This window comes from Pipra filicauda, unplaced genomic scaffold (genome assembly GCF_003945595.2).
Source record: "Pipra filicauda isolate LSUMZ 115617 unplaced genomic scaffold, ASM394559v2 scaffold110_size2237424_pilon, whole genome shotgun sequence".
Classification (NCBI taxonomy): domain Eukaryota; kingdom Metazoa; phylum Chordata; class Aves; order Passeriformes; family Pipridae; genus Pipra; species Pipra filicauda.
This window is the reverse complement of record NW_024103552.1, coordinates 2075110-2096298: the sequence shown is the minus strand read 5'-3', so window position 1 is coordinate 2096298 and position 21189 is coordinate 2075110. Positions and strand designations below refer to the sequence as shown.

Sequence of the window (21189 nt, the reverse complement as noted above, 5' to 3'; positions counted from 1 at the left end):
TCCACTGGACCAAGCTGCCCAAAGCCACATCCACCCTGACCTTGAACACCCCCAGGGATGGGACATACACAGCTTCTCTGGGCAATCTGTTCCAGTGCCTCACCATCCTCACAGTGAAGGATTTGTTCCTAATATCTAATCTAAACCTGATCTCCTTAATTTTGAAGCCATTCCCCATTGTCCTACACTACAGGCCTTTGTGAAAAGTCTCTCTCCATCATTCTTGCAGGCTCCTTTTCCCCGTAATAATTTCTTGAAGCACTGGCAATTTGGTGGTGAAGTGTTTAAACACAGATATTGAAATGTTTAAACACGGATATTAGGAGATAAGAGTAACAGAACTATTTTTAATGAACCTTCTCAAATAATATGTATTATTATAATCACTCAGCAGTATCCATGTTATTTGGCCTTCTGTAGAAATCTGAATACTTCCTTTTTTTGCTTTAATAGCTTGGCTGTGCTGAGATTAATAGTCTTGTAGAAGTTAAAATAATACATACATTTACTATTGTGTACAATAAACCGATGAGTGTTTCCAGTTTGTAGTGGATGTTTTTTTCAATAAAAATACTCAATTTACAAGGCATGGTTAAAGAAGTGATTGTAACAAGCTAACCTGTTTTCTTTTGCTTCCTAGCTGTACATTTTTGAAACATTTCATAAATAAAAAAGGTATCCTTTAGCTGTTGAAATGGTCCAGTATTTATCCTGTGGTGAATGTACTCTTATGAATCTGAAACTTTCAGTAAATCCTTCTTGTTTCTCAAGAACCACAGATTAGATAAAGTTGTAACACTGTGTCTTGTAATAATAACTCCTTTAAGGGCTCTGGAAAGAAGCAAAACTGAGGGTTTTTTTGAGAACTCAAAGAAAGTTCCCAAGTATCCTCAGAGATAAATGCCAAGACCCCAATTTTTTTTTTTAGTGCTGCAGAACAATCTCTCCAAAATACAAGAAATTCAACAAACAACATATTACAAGACCAAAATAGACCAAGTAGTACTTCAACACAGTCTGGAGACTGTTAACAAGGACACATACTTGGTCAAGTTCTTTTCTTTTTGGACTAAGTTCAGCATCTTATCTGAATTAAGTATTTTCCGTCACTTTCTCTCCCCTTCTTCAGGCTACGGGTGTCCAAGACACAAGGTCTGCTTGTGAAGCTCAAATAACTCTAATCAAAAGCTTTATCTGGGTGAAATATGAATTCATGAATGGCACAGTGCAACTCAAGATTTGTGGCTGAGGTTGCATAGATAGCCCAAGTCAGTGCATATGACACAATTAAGTGCAGGCGTGCCAGGGCTGGTATATCATCTCATGGAATGTATGTGAATTTGAAAACCATTGCTTTTCCATTATCCTAATTTCCCCTTTTTGTAACTTCACTTTGTTTAGTTTTTTTATGTATAGTCATGTATGCCTTTTTGTATGTACACTGTTTTCCTTTGTATTCCTGACTGCTTTGTAGACAGTTCATTCCCTTCTCAATCTTGCTGGCAAGTATGTGAGTTAGGGGCATTTTTCAACTGTTGGGTGTTAGTGCAGTGAGTTCTTACCACACCACCTCTTCCTAATGCTTGGTCTGCTGCCTTTGGTTCCAGACATGAGAATTGCTTGCTAGGGAGATCTTCCTCCTTTCCCTAAAACTCCATGTCTGTGGAAAGTAAGGGCTTATTCACATCAGTAGTGACAGACACATTCAACTTCCTCTGCTCACTCTGTTTTCTGAATTCTGGGATGGTACAGTAGTTTTAGTAGGATTTCTTTTGCTTTTTGGTTGGTTTTTTTGGTCGATTGGTTTAGGTTTTTGTTTGGTTTTGTTTGTTTTAATTTTTTAATAGCAAAAAGATGCACCTGGCCTTTAAAGTGGGTGTTCTGTCTTTGAAGCTATATCCTCTAATTGTGTCATGAACCCTGAAGGCTCCTTCCCCTCCTGTTCTGCTGCTTCTTCCACTATAAATGCCAGTATACCTAATTTTTTGCTACCATCTTGGGAATCTTTCTTCATGTGACCTGTTCTGCTGTCCATAGAGGGGAAGAAGTGCCTTGTCTCTATGGGATTGTATTTCAGCTGGTAAGCACTGGCTAGGACTTGTGTGTGAGCATGAGAGCAGTTTGCTGTTAATAGGGGACTCAACATGGTGTGACCTACTCATGAGCCTACTCATGAGCCTACTCATGAGGTCGGGTCCCTGAGCATCTCTGTTGCTCTGTGTGCACATGGTCTAGCAAAGCAGACCTGTATTCCCTTTCATGTGTCATAGGCTGGGAGTCATGCAGGTGAGACAGGTCACTTTGCCCTAGAAAGCCGTCCCTGTTGGCCATTAAATGACCTGGACCACCAGCTGTTATTTTCAGACAAAAAATCTTGACATATATGTAAATTTCTAAAACTTGACCTACATGCTCAAATAATTTCAGGAGCCTTACAGCTTAAACACTTCATTTTTACTACCTCCTTTATTTTGATTACTTAATAAACAGAACAATTGCTGTGAACAAGCAAGCCTATGGTAGCACAAAATAGTTTTGTCATCACTATTTTTTCAGTAGCAGTGCCAGTTGTAGCATGGCGCTGGTCATCCAGATTAATACTCAACTAAAAAAATCAGCTTTCCTCAGGCATTTGAGTTTAATTAAGATTGTTTGCTGTTTCTACCTGTTGAAATGAAAAGAATGAAAATGGTTCATATGTACAAAGTGAAGTAGAAGTTTTTGAATAAATAGATTTTGTAAGTTTTTACTTTATTTCCCTCTTTTCACTCAGTGTTGGTATGCTCCTTTTTCTGATCTGCCTATAGGACCCCTGTGACTACAAGATTTTCCAGGCTGCTGAAGCTGTGCAGCCTCAGTGGCATATCTGGCCGTGCTCAGGGGCCAGCCTGTCTGATGGTCACAGGGTGTACAGCTGGAGAGGAGCCGACACATAACATCTCTGGCCATTTGTACAGGCTTAATGTGTGTGAGCTGCCAGTGCCCTGGGTGCATTTGAATTTTGGGCCCCCTCTTCAAGTGCTGTGTCAGTTCAGGAATTTGCGGTTACTCTGGCATTTGGCCTGTTAGCACATGTGGTATGTGAGTTGAACAGTTCTGTTCAGTCCTCTCAATTTTTTTCTTTGCTTCTAATAAAACTAGCCTTGGGCTCTCAGGTCTGAAGGGGTAGTCCATCTGTAAACCTGCTTCCTTGTTTTTTGGTTAATAAAATAAACTTGTGTCTTGTTCTCTTGGGATTAGGGATTGGTTGTCCAAACTTTTTCCTCTTCTAATTGCAAATCATTTTTACATCTTTCAGAACAAAAATCCTGGGTGTTGCAATGGAGTTTTTATATCCGATGTTATAATTAAACCACTTTAAAAAAAAGTTGCATTAAAGATTTAGGTGCAACAGCTGAGACTTAGCATGTGTTGAGCCTTGCTAGGTGCACTTGCTGAGAACATCTTCTGGTTTAGTTTCATGAGAAAGAGATATAACTCTGGTGCTCAGAAACTGCTTGGTGATCGGGCAGCCAAGGGTTTTGGGAGGTTCACTTCAAAAGTCCATTCTTTATTCATACTAAAAGGCTAATATGGACATACCACATGAGACATTTAAGAAATTCACATGACTTGTGTAATAATTTAAACTGTTTATGATGTAATTTCTGTACTAGTGGCCAAAGATGTGCCCTCTGTAATATAAAGATTTACTTCATCAGTGCAGGTTGTAGTTCTTGATTATCAAATGGCAATTCGGAGAGGGAGTGCAGGGACAAAGCTTTCTGTAAGTCAGGAAAGATAAACTTAGGGATACTCACTGCATGCCAGCCAAGTAAGTCTTCTTGATGCTGATGTGTACATTAAATCAAACATTATTATTATTGAAATCTTTTTATAGAAATGGCTAAACCAGATTGCCTTTTTGTCAAGAAGAAACACTGAGAAAGATGTGTTTTGAAGGGAGAAAATTACTGTTACTTTTCCAGAAATGCTTTTCAAAGGATGTCTGGGGTGCGAGACATATCTCTGAGTGTAAAAGTAAACTGTTTCTATATCCCTTAAGTAAAAAAAATCGACTAATTTTACCTTCTTTTTCCACTTCCTGTGATAGTTCTAAGCTGGTATCTGGAATTTTCTGTGATTGCTCGCAATGCTATGTTCTTTGGTCCTGGTGCATACTGTGATAAGGGTTACCACCACTCCTGCTTCCAGGGAGTTGGCTCTTGTTGAAAGTACTGAAAATAAAGAGTTTGCCCACATTATGTGTGGATCTGATGCCTTAATTTATTTGCTCAAGAAACTTTCTTTGCTTTTTACCATCTTTCAGTAAGAGAGTACCTAGTCTTATTATGGCCTTGTGTTTTCAAGTGGGTTTTTTCCTCCTCAGCATGTGAGTTTTAAGCGCACAGGGGGAGGGAGTGAATGTGTGTTTTGAAGAGTTATTTCCTTTCAGTGGGAAGGAGAATGCAGTTGTGGTCAAGGTAGTTCAGAACTGACCTCTGAGAGAATTGGAAAACGGATGAACTTGACTCTGCCCTGCTTGATATTCTGCATGTTGACTTTTAACAGTGCAGAATTTTTATAAAAATAGTCTCTTTCTGAGTAGGCAGCATCTTCATCTGCTTTGCACAGGCTTGAGGAATGCACAAGACATAAAGGCAGCAAGAACTTGGGTGATAATTGTAGAAATGCCACAGTAGTGCTGTAGCACAACTGAAGAAATCAGGAAACACCACTGATTATTTGTGAACATTTTTCACTTATGGGTTTTGCGTAGCAACAATAGTTGATCATAGGAAGCACCTCAATGAAAGACTGTCCTAAAGCAATATCCCGAGGCAATAGGATACAGCAGTATTGTCTCCCGTTCTACTAAGTGAGCAGCAAACAAGGATGAAACCCTTGTTTGTGGTGTAGAAAGAGGAAATAAGAGCAGACCATGTTTTATAAGTCTCTGGGGAGCTTGTGGAAAGATTCTAGTTATGTTTTATAGCACTGTGCATGTTGTCTTGCTGCCCTTAGAGATATGAATTGGTGGTGTGCTGTGGGATTTATTTTCTTACCCTGCACTTAGAGGCTTTCCCTCCAGGGTGTCTGTATATGTTGTTGACTGACAATTTGTTAATTTTTACTTTGCTTCCTATGTTCCCTTAAGGCCAGCATGCCAGACTGAATTCTTCAGTGTAGTCTCTGTGCTCACTTTTGGGCAAACCCTATCTGTCACCAAGAGAACTTAGATGTTGTTAGAAGAAATGGAGCCTGTGTTTTAGGAGCTGATCATATTGTACAGTGGTTCTTGCTATTTGCACAGTGATTAAGGAATCAGATTTCAGGTAACTTCATAATAGTGAGAAATCTGTAGATGATGTTTCTTCAATCCCAATCTCTCCTTGGCTTTTGCCAAACTTTTTGCTTTGAACTACTTAACTCTGTATTTTGGTTGGTTTGTTTTTTTTTTTTTTTTTACAGTAGACAGGGCTTCATGTGACATCTGAAGCCTCTGGGTAATTTCACACACCTGGCATACTTGTTTTCTTACAAAGTCAGTAAAATGCTGATGAGACTTACGAGCACTTTCTCTACCTCCTCCTGGTTTTGACTACTCCTGTTCAGGAATACGTTCATGTAATTGTGAAGAGTTTCATCCATTTAGTGTACAGTAATATAAACAGTGTCTTGTAACTTTGGTAGAGACAGGCTAGTAAAATCCTTGTTGACAGACTCTGTTATCCAGAAAGATGCTGTAAGGATAAGGGCCTTATTGAAATCTTAGCTTCCTCACCGATAGCTTTTCAAGGCAAACCTTTATCAATGTAGTATTCAAAAGTTTTTTTCTTCTTTTCTGGCCTAGCCACTCCCCTACCATTACTGAGTCACACATTTTGTTGGTGGCTAGATGGCCACCCATGTTGTGGTTAACTCTGATCTTGTTTGGGTACCGTGAGCACCCACTGATTAGGTTTGCTAATATTCTGGAGTTATAAGATTTAAAGGAACAGTTTTATTCTGCCTTTGCATTACGGTTCATGTATATAAAGATGTTGAGTGTATAAAACAGCCAAATCTTGGGTTTCTTGTACTGATCTTTAAGGAGTTACAGCTGTGCTTGCTCTTGGTTGAGCACTGGGAACTTCAGCAGTTTTCTGTGATTTCCTGTTTCTCCCTAATCAGCTCCGGCTTTCTTCAGTGCTGCCAACCCCTTCTGAATCTGTATGAGTTGCTGTGCCTATGAAAGCCCTGTTAGCAAGTTCAGAACCCTCTGCAATGATTGTAATGTCTTGATCCATCACTTGCAGGTTTGTTTTAATATTCTTACAATATTCAGTTTTCTTGATTACACTGACAACTGTCTCACTAGTATGTGGTGACTATAATTGCAGAGGATTGAAGGAAAACCTAACAACAAAAAGCTAGCGATTACAGAGAGGGATCTAAGTAATACAGTGCCAGTGAATTATTTTCAAAATGTGTGTATTTATTTTCAGCTACTGATAAGATCTGAGAAGTATGTGGACTGTTATTCTGTTTCTCTGTAATTCTCCATGTTTTTTCTGTATAAGTGCAGCACTTAGGACTTTATCTGGAGTGTTCATATCTAGAGCACATGAGCACGTGGCTCTGGGCAAGTGGAAAACATTAAATACTACCAGAATGGCTGTGCCAGAATGGTATAGAATTGGTGTTGGGGGTGTCCTAGCCTAATATTCTTCTTTTTCATTAAAAAGAAAAAAAGGAATAAACCACATTCATTTCAAGTTACACTCAACAAGCAACTCACTTTTTTTATTTTGTTCCAGGCAATGCTGAAACAGCTTGTACAAGGTCTACTGTATAGATTCACCTGCATATCATATTTTATTATTTTCATGTCTTATAATTGGTTTTCCAGATTGTATTTACCACTGAATATAGTTTCTACTTTCTGTATTACTCAAGAGACTTATTCTGTCTATTTAGTATTGTTCTTAATTGATGATGGTACTAAAATTTGTCTACAGATTACAAAACCATTTCAGCTTGAATATATCAAAGTTTTATTTATGAAATATGTTATATCTGGTCTAAAGCATCTGGAGTATTCTTTTCAAGATTCACTGCTCATTTCCAAAAGTGACCACAGGTTTATGGAGGGACTCTGGCTGGATTTGTGTGCTTCAAAATCTATCTCATGTAGACAACATAATTTTTTATTTTGATACGTAACTTTTTACTTATGTCATGCAAAACAAACAGGTAACCAGATATAGGTGCCAATTTTAAAATATATTTAATGTGCAACTCAACCGTTAATATCCACAGTCTCTCTGCTCAACTCCTGATGCATGCAGAGGATTTGGAAATGCCAGTTCCTCATTTTGTTTTGCTTTATTTGCTTAAACGTGATTAAATTTGTATGGTTTACTCCAACATATTATGATTTCTCTTTATAAGAATGCCTGCACTGTTTTTCAGGGTATAGGGGGCCTCTCGTTTCTGCTGTTTCTTCCACTTCCCACAGTCTTGCTTGTGGCTTGCCCATATGGTAGGGTATTTCTGTGTTATTTCATGAAATGTTGTCTTCACGTAGGATGGCCTCACCCTGCTGTGTTACTATGATGTATGTCAGACATTTACGTATGATTAGCTAGACCTATTTGTATGATGAAACCCCTTATTTATGGCACACAAATTTTTAGGAAGTCAGAGCCAATTATTCCACAGTTGTTGTTTATAATTTTTTTTCTAGATGTAGCCTAATGTCGATGGCCAAGAGTAATAATGGGCTCTTCTCTGTAGAAGCAGTCTTGTGCCTTGCAAGTGTAACCATTTCAATTGCTTAAATCCTTTTCTCCAGATTTCTTTTCCTCTTCAAATCCAATCAGTCACCTGTGCATCTCTTATTGTGTCCATCTTGTTGCATCAAATACTAATTCTTTGGTCTTGCCTGCAGGCTAGGGCTAAATGGTGAAAATTCTTCTCCTTCAGGTTTATTAAGTGAGGGGTGCCAACTCCTGTCTCTGCTCTGCCAGTGTTGCCAGCTTTGATTACTTGCCTGTTGTCCTCTCCTTCAGGCATCTTATACTTTCTCTCATTTTGTTTCTATATTTAGGTGGGTGGTACAAACCTAAATCTGTAACTTTGTTCTCTTCCAATATTCCTTTTTAAATCTGGCCTTTGATATTTATAGATTGTTCCCATTAGCTGGGTAGGTGACTAGTGTCTGTGACTTCTGCTAAACTGTTTCACCTTACCTTGATTTCCTGGTCCCTGTTCACAGTGACTTCTGCCTTGGCTGTCTAATATGAATACTGCAAATACTCTGGGAAACAGAGAGGGGTCGTCTTTTATATGCTTCTTTTCATTATTACTATTATTAAGTAGGATTAAGCTTTCACTGCAATTTATGGCTTTTTAATCTATTGTGATTGCAACAGAAGAACATTTATTCTAAGAATAAGAAACAGAATATAACCAGTTGTTTCTGACTTATTTATATTTGGATTTCTTCTCCTTAGTTTGCTGGTGGCTGTGAAGCACACAAAAAATGCCTCAACAAAAGATATTAAAACTATGTACTGTTTAGCTCTGGAAAATCAAGACTGATTCCAGAAGTTTGTGCACCAGACAACAAAAGATACTTTTGTCAGACTAGTCCAAAATCACTTGTGCATTTTGATTTACGTACAGACTACAAAAGTCATTGTTGTTATTCTACAATCTAACAAAAGCCTCCAGCCTGCAACCTTTTTTCCAGCAACATTTTCCTGAGCAACATGGATCAACTGATGAAAATGAGTGAAAATTGTATTGCTTCAGAGAGTCCCTTTTCCAGCACGGACTCCTAGGCACTATTAGATATTAAAGAAATCCTTAAAATGTAAGAGTGGCATTGAGAATAATCTTCTCCCTCCCCTTCTGCAAATGATGAAAGAATCAGTGTATCTCCAAGATTAAATCAGAAGAGCACAAACCATCAAACATTAAGCAAGATAATATGACTATACAGTATACGTTGAAGATCACAACAAACTTGATATCAAAACCAAAACACTGAGAAAGTGTTGCATTTTGTCAGCAATTTCTCTTTTCCTTTTGAGGAAGGAAAATGACTTGAATTCTAAAGACTCAACTATTTCCTCAGAAAACTACAACATTAATTTCCTCATGAAAACTGCTCTGTACTGGGTGTTCTTCCTGCATGCTCCCAAAGAAATGTGTAGCATGAGAAGATCACAGAACTTACTCAATCATTCTCTCAAACATGGTTTGCACTGCAAAGATTTTTTTTTTTCAGCCTGACACTCTTTGTTTCCCAGTCACAACACTAATTGCCAGGAAAGCAGCTGTTCAGAGGAAAGACACACCTATTGGGTCATTTTTTATTTCATCTGATGTAGATTATGAAGCTTTTGGGACAATCTGCCACAGTCAACAGTCAACAAATACAGCTGGGGAAAGAACACTCACACTTGGCATGACATTTTATTGTGCTCGATGTTTAAGTCCTAGTTTACAGGAGCTGTAATACTATAATAAGCTTTAAAAATATATTCTGTTCCTAAAAAGAACTTTTCTGTTTACAATGGATGTCAAGATCAAGAATGAAAAATTCCAGGTGTCTCTGTAACTTTGGAGTGACAGGCAAGACTTGCCTGAATTTTGAAAATAAAAGCATACCGTTTATTGGAGAACAAGTTTATCAAATAAGTGTAATATACTATTAGTTTTCTTATCACTTAGGCATTTACATTGCATTTTACATGCACAAGTGTCATTGTATAATCTGTAAACTAGATAACAGGCAAATACAATGATCAGGTGATGTAAAAACAGTCGCTTTCACGTGACACTAAAATCTCTCAGTTGAGGGGAAAAATAAGTGGTGCCCCCGTCTCTTATTATTTTTACTAACATATTTTTTATTCTCTTTTTTACTTGAATGGCAAAGGTATTGGATTGGTTAATAGAACAGCAAAAAGGTGTTTAATATTCTATAGAAGTTAGATCTGTGGGAGCAAAAGAAGCATTTATGTAGTGAAAATGTTTTAGAGTTTCGATTTTCTTCAGAAAATATAGGGGTTCATCCAGACAGATGTCTTGTAGTGGCTTTTGGTTTGCTCATGGCTTGATATTGAATCCAGTCAGGCCCTTTGCTCTTTCTTTGCTCTTTCTTTGCCACAGATTTTCAGTGGAAACAGTGCTATACTCACAAACAAAAGATGACTAGATTTCCCTGTTTCCTCTCATCTGTTTCGCTTCTGTGATTTAATTCTGTGGTATCAAAAGTGATAATAACTATCTTATTCTACTGTAGTTTTTTACTTTTAAAAAGTCTCCCCTTTTATCCATTCACGTAGTTACCTTTAATACTAAGATACTGTTCTGTGTTCTGCTGTCTTCAGAGACATGCTTCCCCTCTGTCACTCCCATTCCTACCTTACAGTTTTTTTCTAGACTGCCTTTGTGTTTCCTGTTGATGCTCAAGTCTTCCTTTTTACACTTTGAAAATGTGTCTCCATGAGGCTTTGCTTGCATCACTCTGACCTATTGAAGGGGAAAAGTATTTTTAAATGCATTTAAGATAGGTTTGTAGTTCAGTTTTTTAAGGAGGTCAGTGTCCAAAGAACCTACTGCTCTGAATGGTGTGTGGCATGGAGAAGGAAGGAAAGAAGAAAAACACCATCCACACACTCTTCTGTGAGTTTGAGGCTTTCTCCTGCCTCCTTTCAGACCTTACTCCCTTTTACTTACCTCTGTGGTCAGCTGATTAAAAGGGAGAAGTTTTATTTACTGGTGGTAAGACCAGTATCCTCCATTCCTACCGTTTTCCTTCAGCTCACTGGATGTTGACTGCATGTTATCCTTTACCATGACCATGTTTTGAAAGGAGGAGGAACCTCCCTGTATTGTCCCATGATATATTAAATTCAGTGTCAGAGGAGACTCACGTTTCTGGTGACTTAAGGTATATGCCTCTGTGTGTGAGATCTTGACCTTCTTTGCTACTTCCTGTCTGCAATGAATCAGAGACTTGGAAGTACTGATATGGTGACTGAGCCTACCTTGAAAGCTCTGGTGCCTCTTCACACCTTTTTGTGCCTGATAATTTTAATGTAAGAATTGATTATCAATAATAAAAAACATCATTAAATGGAGGAAGTAGGAAGGCCAGGTCAGTATTCTAGACAGCTAGCTGTTACTTAGTTTGCTTTTGTATTGCTAGCCCTGTGATGCATCTTTGATTCGCTGCTTTCCAAATAAAGAGAATGGAGGGGTTTGTTGTTTTGGTTTTTTATTTTTTTGTTTGTTTGTTTGGATTTATTTATATCCTTCCTGTAGGTATAAAATACAACATCTGTTCTCAGTGAGGTTTTTTTAAGTTTTTCTTGTGTGCTCACTAGTCTCTGGTGATAGAGGGGTGTCAGTGAAGATATAAATAAGGCTCTGGCTCAAGTCTGGGAAGCCAGGAGTTCAACAAGAAAATAAAAAAAAAAGCCCATGAAGCCAGAAGCCTTGCAGCTGCTGGCAATTAGGATTGTCATTGGTGTTCCCTTCAGGAGCCCTCTGCTAACATATCTATGGCAGCATGCAGCAGGCAGCTGCATTCTCACAAGGCAGGGATGTAAATACAGGAGGACAGAGCTTGGTGGTTCATACTGAGCAGAAGGAGGCCAAACAGGTGTATGAATTAAATAGTTCCCTCAAGATGTTGTCAGCTGCTGGAGAGTCATCCTCGTGTCTGTAAGATTCAACAAGTTTCTTTTTCAGTTGGAGAGCAGACGATGCAAACTTCCATTTCCTATAGATCCTTGGAAAGCTTTGTGTGGACTTTTCTACTTTCCCAGCAGTTGGATAGTCCTGGGGTGGAATTCTTTGGAATTCATTCAAATTTCTTCATTTGATCATTTTACCATTCACAGTTGTTTTCTGCTTCTTGTTTGAAAACCCGTATCTAATTCATGCTATTTTAAAAAAATTCTGCACTTACCATAGAATTCCCTTGGTGCTTGTGGTACTGAATATTATAATGGAATACAAACATATACGTGTTAGTTGCGTTCTGTAGCCTAGGACATATGTAATCATGGCAAAGCTATTATGCTTGCTTGGTAAAGCCTAATTTTAATGGGTGCCTAGTGCTGATTAAATGCAGTTTTCTGAATATTAATGTAAATGGAGTCCATGTGGTAACAGAGTAATCTTGTACTCTTTTTCAAAGGGAATTTTCCTTGGTAATGCTGGTAGTTTCTGGAGCCTCTCTTACACTTCACTAAACTTGTGCAGATGCTACATCAATTAAAGATTGGTACAAAGCAATCTGGAAGAGACTGTATGGCTAGATTCCAAATATTCTAACTTTGGTACCAGACTGCTTTATTATTAATTCCATATTTGTATTGTATTTTTACTCCTTAGCTTCTTAAAATTTTCTGTGCATATTTCTATTTGGTTTCGAATTTAACAGTCTTGTTATCATTTCAACTTACTGTAAACCAGCAAATCAAATCCTAAAAAGACAATATAAGAAGCAAATGAAGCAAGAGAATCTTGGGACAAATGATGACAGAAGCACAAAATTAGGCTGAATTTATTTCTTTTATATTTTGCCAAGTGGCTGTAAATAGGGAATAGTCTTGATTTTATTTTGTATAGACCTAATTCTTCTGAAAAGATTAACAATACTTTTGACATTTGACTAATTGCAATTACAGTTCGGCCTCTCTATACAGATAGTGGTGAGAATACACAGTTTGAGTGCACACAAGGACAAGTTTTGTTTTGTAAGGACATTATGGTGCTGGAAAAAGGGATTTATTTACTTGACTAGAGTTCAGGCCTTGCCATGCTGCTTCTGATGCAGAGAAAGTTACAAAAGTGAGGCACTCGAATAACTACTTTTCCATAGCTGAGCACGAAAGCAAAATGTATAGTTTCCCTTCTGTTTTGCTACAGTATGTTTCTTCACTCACTTTGAAATGTAAAGCTTTGTATATGGGGGGATTTTTTTGTGATATGTAGAATATATAAGTATAAAAACGAAAGCAAAGTATGAGGAGGATGTGAGGCTATTACGGAGAGTGAAGGCTGTGATCCTGCTATGGCTACAGCTAGTGATTAATATAGTCATGGTTTCATTCATGAATGTATTGTATGATTTAAGTCAATAATAACAAACTAACTGATCTAATATGAACTCTTAGTTTACATGTGGTTCGTACAGTGAATATTGCATGGGTCCTGGAGAAAATAGGTGGTCAGATATGTAATTAGAGTCTTGCAATGTGTTTTATTTGAGTGAGTAAACTAAAGACACTTAGATAACATTCATTTTGTATTTCCAAACCCTAGATTGCTTTTTGAGGTTGATGTGAAGAATGGTGCATTGGGGGTGTGTGCATACACATTATGGCTGAAGTAGATCTTTGTAAGCTTTTGTATAATCAAGTTTTGGTTGGTTTTTTTTCTTTTAGATATGTTAGAGTTCTTGTAATGTCATGCTTACTTCTCTCTTTAGGAGATTGCTATCTTTGCATGAGGCTTTAATTTGAGATATATTTTCCATCACAGTATCCAGTTTAGCTTGAAGCACTAGTTCTTACACAGATTATTTTTCCCTGGGCATTTTAGCTTATCTTAGAGATAAGGGTTGGAAGTGCAGGAACAAAGTAAAGAAGCATGCAAGGTCAGCTACCACAGTAATAAGACTTAGAACTGACCTGACACCAGCAGCACATCTTTTCATTCACATTTTTTAGTTTCTCCACATTTGATTGTTTTACTCAGAAGAGAAACTGTCTCTTGATTTTTTTATTCTTCCTTTACACTTGCCTGTAGGATAGAAACCTCATCTGTTCCTTACTAGTCATTTGACATGCACTTCTAACAGAGAAAATGCTTTTTTTTTCTTTTGGAGCCTTTCTTCTGCTATGTTATTCATACCGTGATATTTCTCTTAAATCCTTTCTGAGATGTGAAATCTAGGGGATTATCAAAAGCAAAATTCGTCCACTTTATTTATCTGAATCTTGTCAGCTGTTGAACAAGAATGTCAGGACCAAATGACAATGAAGGGGCACCTTGCTTGCCTGTAGGTACCAATGTTGTAAAGTTGAATGCTGATTTCAAGTAAGGGTTGCTTTGTGATCTCTCTAGCTGGTTTTATGTGATGCTTTGCTTTTCTTTTCCTTTTCAAGGGGTAGGGAATGGTAAATATAAGAGATTTTTTTTTTTAAGAAAAATCCTTTTTCTTTAGAAGTAATAGTCAAAAACTCATGTTTATTCAGACTCAATGGAAAATATCTTCCTCGCCCCCAGTACAAAAATTCTTTCTCCTGGACTACATCCTTTTTGCCCTATTTTGAGCCAAACTCAGGAATGCTTCTCTCCATCTGTTACACACAGAGTCTGCAAGTAATTTCTATTTTATTTAGTTAATTCTTGCTCAGGTCTTGCCATATGGTCAGTAGCCTTTCTAGTTCTTGGTTATCTCTGCATAAAAGGGCCTTAATTTGCTTTAATTTTTTTTTAATGTACTCTTTGATGCTTTATTAAGCAATTTATTATGTAGATGTTATACTTAATACATGGCATATTTTGCATGTATGTAAACTTTAATCAGGTGCTTCCTGGGATTCTTAGTGTCTGCCACAAATGTTTTCTATGTGAGTTTATCTTGTAGTGTTAGGAATATACAGTGCTGTGTTATTGTTTTGTGCCTTTGTATTGGTAATGCTTAGGGTCCATTTCCCTTTTTGTAGCAATCATTTGGACAGTCATCCATTCCCTTCAGGTCCTGGTATCTGCCTGCCTGTGCCAGTATATCTTAATTTTGGTAGTTGGGTTGACCTTTGTAAGCTTGGCAAAATAGTAGTTTGAACATAAAAATTGCACTACCAGGTGACTTACAGGTTTATTTTTTGACTAGCTGGGTAGATTTTGTACCTGCAAGTGTTCGTTCATTTGGGGTGTGTAAGCACGTGTGAATCTCAGCAGGTTGTCAGAAGCTTTGTTCACAGTTGTGGTGGAACATTGGGATTAAGCATCTGAAAGAAATGTAGTTGCTGCTTATATTGGAGAAACAAATACAGTTTTAGGGGCTTCTTTTGTTGAGCATCTGGGAAATAACAAGGACAGTGAAATCAGTGATAAAACTTGAATTACTGCAATTCAGTGTACACACCACGTTAGTACTAGGACATAATCTTGCCAGAAGACACAGGTGAATGGATTCATTTAAAATGAACAGAAAAAAAAGAGTTGCTACTGCTCAGTTGTTGAACGTATGGGGTTTTTTGAACATTAATACATGAAATTGTCATCTCTCTCTTTTTTTTTTTTTTTTCCCCAGTGTGTTGTTTATTTTACATTGTTTGGAAAGTCTCCTGGTTAACATGCTGGGTATATCCTCAAACACTCAAAGAAATATTAAACATATGCAGCAAATTATCACAGTTTAAAAGTAGGGATGAGGATTGCCTTCTTTTTTTTTTTTTTTTCCTACAAGGACAAAGGAAAAGGAAAGAAAAAGAAAAAAGAAGATCTGAACTTATAAGTCTACATAAGTTTATCCCACTCAGGGAGGATTATGTGGCACAAGACATTCTGAGTACCAGGGTAACTGTTATTCCAGAGGTGAGCTATGGGTCACCCAACCTGCAAAGCTGATGGAAGAGGCACCGGCCTTCGTATGAGGTTCAGCTGTAAACAACTGGGAGCAATAATCTCCTGAGCTGTTGCCACCTATAAACAGATCTATTTATATTCTGCAGCAGCTCCTCTAAGACCTCTGTAACTGTTTTTAGTATTTTCTTGTCAAATAAATATTTATACATATCTACTCTGTGAGTTGTATTATTGATTATATTATTGCTGAGAAGGATTTATTCTTCTAAACAAATAGAACTGAATAATCTGTCCCATTTTACCTAATCTATAACTTTACAAAGTAGATTTCTCTCTTCCTCCTCACCACATCTCCTCCAGAAATTAGGTGGGGGTTTTTTTCCAGTCTGGAAGACCTAAAAATAACCCAGATTTTGGTTTTTTTTTGTATGGGTTTTTTGTTTGTTTGGGATTTATTTTGTTTAAATGTAAAAAAAAAAATAGTGTCTGCTACTTTAAGAAGGCTCATAGGTGAGGATTTTCATGTTGTACATTATTCTGGCCACCTGGCTCTGGGTGGCCCTGCTTGAGCAGAGGGGTTGGACCAGATGACCTCCAGAGGTCTCTACCAACCTCAACTGTTCTGCAATTCTGTTATATAGTATATGAAAAATAGCATTAAAATGTAGTAGTGAATTTTCATTTCATTACTTGTCACAGGGGAAAAAAAGAATGTACTTCTTGTAAACTGTTCACTTACAGACTTTTCATTGCTTTTCTTCCTGATAAAACTGCAAAGAAAGTGTGGTATCAGAGCATGTCAAAGCATGACAATGACCTAAATAGAGCTGACACAGAATAGATTTCCAGACATATATAATAGTAACAGCCAGATATTCTGATTAGTTGTATTTTATCGAAAGGTTTATTAAAAATAGTAAATATACCCTTTTTGAGAGTCTGCTGGGAATAGTTGTGAATGTATTCTTTTTAATAATTCCATGGTAGTGATAAAAACAATTACAGAGCTAAGTTGTTAACCCTGTGTTTTTATTTTTCTTTTAATAGCCCACATACAGGGGGGCAGAGTTACCAGCCTGATGTACCCCAAATCCCCACTGCTTGCATCTCCGTGGAAGATGCTGAAATGATGTCACGAATGTCTCTCCGGGGCACTAAGATTGTTGTGCACCTGAAGATGGGAGCTAAGACCTATCCAGACTCTCCATCTTTCAACACCGTGGCAGAGATAGTTGGAAGCAAGTACCCAGAGCAGGTGAGTGAGGCTATACAAAAAGAAACTTTTTTTTTTTTAGAAATACAAAAAAAAACAAACCCAAAGAACAGCTCTTTCTAAGAAATCACTACAACAAGTAACTTTTATCCACCTGCTCTTCTACCTTTCGGACATCTCACCTTCTCAGTCTTTTTCAGGTGACAGGTTTTGTTGCTACGTTGAACAGGTGTTGTATGTGTGTTTGGAGGAATAAACCATCTGCACCGAAAAGTATCCACCAATTCTGTTTGAACATTAGTTAATCCTACATTGTTGGTTTCCATTTATAAGACTGTTCTTCTCGCTTTCTCTTTTCTTCCAAATTCTTAGCTAAAAATCATACAACCTAAATTCATGGTCTTGAAGGATTTGTGCCTGGTATGAGGTCTTCTGTGTCAACTTCCAGCATGGAATGACTTTTCTGGCAATATAGTTTATTGTGAAAATGCTGCTGTAACCTCAATTACAGCAGCACTAGAAATTTCCACTATAGTACCTACTGATCCACAATTTTTTTAAACATTTTAGTTTTATAGTTTCAGTGGAATTACTGTCTCTTACCTTTAAACCAGGCATAGCTCTTGAAAGGTTTTATCTTTAAGGAGATGGTAGTTCTGTAACTCTGACTTGTGGTGTCTAGAGATCCTCAGTGTTAACGTGAATGTACAGTTTCAGAAGCTTGAGCAGGGAAAAAGTAATTACCCCCATAGTTGATTGGTTTACATCCCACCACCTGTGAGTCTAGCTTTATGAAACACATATTTAACAAGCTAAATGCTCCAGCTTCTAAATTAGGGTGCAGTTAATTTAATTTTGTCATCTGCATTTTTAACCATGTTTCTAACCACTTGATTGACTATCTTTCCTGAATTACGTTTTGTGTATTCCAAAATTTGACATTTCAGTTCAGGTTATAAAGTATTCAGATGTAGACTTCAAAGATATATTAAGGTGCTTGCCTGTACTTGATTTTCTCTTTGCTGTCCTGCTCTGTTTCTTTAAGTAATGAAGTGGATTGGGATCTCTTTGCTTCTTCCACCAAGAAGCTAATCTTTTTGAAACACTGAGTAAAGGCTTATTTACAAGCCCCCTGCTGATGTTAATGGAAGTGGTAGTGGACACACTTTCAAAATGTAACCAAGAAACAGGAAAATAAAACAAGTGAATGTTTAGGTTTTTTAGTACTCAGTTCCTCTTGGAGCCTCAATGGATGCTTCACACCACTCATTCCACTGTGTTACTCTAGTAAGAATAGGAACCATGTAGCTATTTAGGCAATAAAATACACTGCAGACCCAAACTCTTACAATGCCTTTTATGCCAAAGTGTTTCAAAATGCAGTACAAATCCAGGGGAACAGAAAGGTGACATTTCCACGGACCAGATTTCAGTTTAAGTTTTAAACTGAAACAAAAGCAAATCTGGATCTCTGAACTCTGGTTGAGAAATCAGCAGTGGATGGTATTGCTCTTACAAAGGTCTAAAGCAAAACAGTTTGAAATTAGGTTGAAGCCTGTGAAACATAACTGGTCAGAGGTATTGCCACAAATTATAACTTAAAATCCTGGAACTTAATTGAAAATGCAGGTCGCTGTAGAACACTGAAGAAGTCTGGTGAAAAGTGATTCAGTTTGAGATGTAACTGCACATTTAGATGTGCTTGTGTTCATCTATATGTTGAATTTAATATGCTGCTTGATTTATAAATTATTCATTAACTTCTCCCGTGGGATTTTAGCATATTTAATAAAAATAATCACCATGAACTGAAATAATATTTGTCTGACAGTTTTATCTGTAACAAGCACTGTTGAATATTATTACTCAAATCCTTTGGAGGAGAAAGCAATTTATTGTTTTTTTCTTCCCTGTTTAAGAGGTTTTTGGAGGGTTCTTTTTTGGTTTTGTCCTTTTTTTCTTTATTTGACCACTTTTGTAGCATTTTCAGTTCAGTTTGTCCTTTTTCAATCATTTTTCCAAGTGTTTTATGTGGATTCTTGCATTTAGCAATAGGGGTGGTCGTGGGGGGGTAAGGAAAACAGAAAAAAAATAATTGACATATTTCTGATATATTTTCCCAAAGGTTTACTGTATTTTAGACTTATTGTTCAGAAAGTCATTGCTGCTGCAAGAAATGTTTGATATCACCAAAATTGCTACTCAGAATTGTCAAACCTGCACTCCTTATTTTAGGCACCGATGCTTAACTTCAACACATTTATGTTTCTGAATAACTTAAAGCAGTAAAAGAAATGTGATTACTGCTTTGTGAAGCATCAAGCTCTCAGGGATGCATTCATCTTCAGAGGCGATGATGTGACATGAGTGCAGATGTCCTGTTGCTTTTTGAGGCAGCTCTGTACCGAATGCACAAATACTTTTGAAAAATTAACCCACTGATACGTCAGGTTTCCTTTCCGCTTTATGCTTTCTGTTTGGCCAGCCAGTAGGCAGTAAGCAAATGCTTCAACTAAGAAAATTGTACAGTGAAACCTACTGCAAATTGCAACTTTGCAGTGTCAAGTTTTCAGATGGTGTAGAAAGCTTCTGAACAGAAAAAGGAAATGGATTTTGTCATGCTATGAGTGAAGTTCAGTGTCTCACTAGTGTCTCTTTTCTGTTTATCGTTTTGTTATTACTTCTAAGTTAGGAAAGGGCTGCTCTCCCCAGACAAGCCCCTTGCTAATGTCAGAGCAGGCATGACTGTGCATGTTTTGAGCACAGACATCCACCATCCTCATCAGTCGTGAGGTCCTCAGTTAGTGGCTTCTGAGGCACGATTACCTGTAGGTGCCCAAAGGAGGTGAACCTGTGCCTATAAGATAATGAATTCAACATCAGCCAGGCAAAAAGGGACCTGGGAGTTTGGATTGACAGGAAGCTGAACATGAGCCAGCAGTGTGCCCAGGTGGCCAAGAAGGCCAATGGCATCCTGGCCTGTATCAGGAACAGTGGGGCCAGCAGGACCAGGGAAGTGATTCTTCCCCTGTACTGGTGAGGCCACACCTGGAGTACTGTGTCCAGTTCTGGGCCCCTCAGTTCAGGAAGGATATTGAGGTGCTGGAGCAGGTCCAGAGAAGAGCAACAAGGCTGGTGAAGGGACTCAAGCACAAGTCCTATGAGGAGAGGCTGAGAGAGCTGGGATTGTTTACCTTGGAGAAGAGGAGGCTCAGGGGAGACCTCATCACTCTCTCCAACTACCTGAAAAGAGGTTGTAGCCAGGTGAGGGTTGGTCTCTTCTCCCAGGCAGCTATCAGTAAGACAAGAGGGCATGGTCTTAAGCTCTGGCAGGGGAGGTTTAGGTTAGATATTAGGAAGAAATTCTTTGCAGAGAGGGTAATCAGGCATTGGAAAGGGCTGCCCAGGGAAGTGGTGGATTCTCCATCCCTGGAGGTTTTCAAGGTAAGACTGGTACTACCACTTAGTGCCATGGTCTAGTAACCACAGTGGTGTTGGATCAAGGGTTGGACTTGATGATCTCGGAGGTCCTTTCCAAGCCAGCTGATTCTATGATTCTATGATTTCTTCCTATAAACAGATGGGAAGCAGTGGGATCAAACATGCTATGACTTGATGCCCTTGCAGCCTTTCTGCGCTTGGGGTCCCATTCTCACAGTGCTTAGGACAGCAGCAAGACTAGAAAACCTGTGGGTTGTTGGACTTAACATATTTAAGCTTGTATGACTACTGACAGTTGAGCCAAAGAGTTTGTGAAATGAGAAGTATGGTGGCAGAACTTGCTGAGGTCCAGGCTATTGCAGGCTAGAGACTTTTTGTGCTGGTTTAAGAGTTAACCAGCAGGGGAAATGAACTCAACTCAAAGGAGAGATTATAAGTCAGAATAACAATTTACTAAAATAATACAGTAAGTACAATCATACAAACAATTGGTCTTAACCCACAAAACCCAAATGTATAACCCAGTACCCTGGGGCATGAACAACGTGGTGTTCCTTGGGCCCCGCTTGAGTCCAAAGTAAAGGGAGAGGGGAAGAACCTGCTGGTGGGAGAGCTGTTGCAGTCTGGTCAAAAGTGGTGATTGCAGTGAGATGCTGGGGGAAGAGCCGTTGCAGTCTGGTCAAAAGTGGTGATTGGAGTCCAGTATAGGGTGGTGATCCAAGTCTGTTTGAGAGCGATGAGCTGCAGTCCTTCTCTGGATCCCACAGAGTGGTTCCAAATGTTCCAAGACTCCAAGATTATATATCCTGCAGTTCAGGCAGGAATGCTCAGCACTTCCCTCAGGGCGGGGAGTTCCACAAAGGGTGTGAGGACAGGAGCATCCTCCTATCTCACAGGCCTCTTAACACCTAGTTTATAGCCTGAGGAGTCAGGCTCTATGGGCAGATGGT

The 21189-nt window shown here is 38.3% G+C and overlaps 1 protein-coding gene across 4 annotated transcripts in view; it reads left to right on the top strand.

Moving 5' to 3' along the window:
• The window catches only part of CPQ (carboxypeptidase Q), a 150078-nt gene that overhangs the window by 36201 nt on the left and 92688 nt on the right, over positions 1–21189 (top strand). For all 4 annotated transcript variants that reach the window (XM_039382460.1, XM_027717599.2, XM_039382456.1 and 1 more), the window contains exon 4: positions 16633–16840. In XM_039382460.1, coding sequence (XP_039238394.1) covers positions 16633–16840 — 208 coding nt within the window. The remainder of the gene's footprint in view (positions 1–16632; positions 16841–21189) is intronic.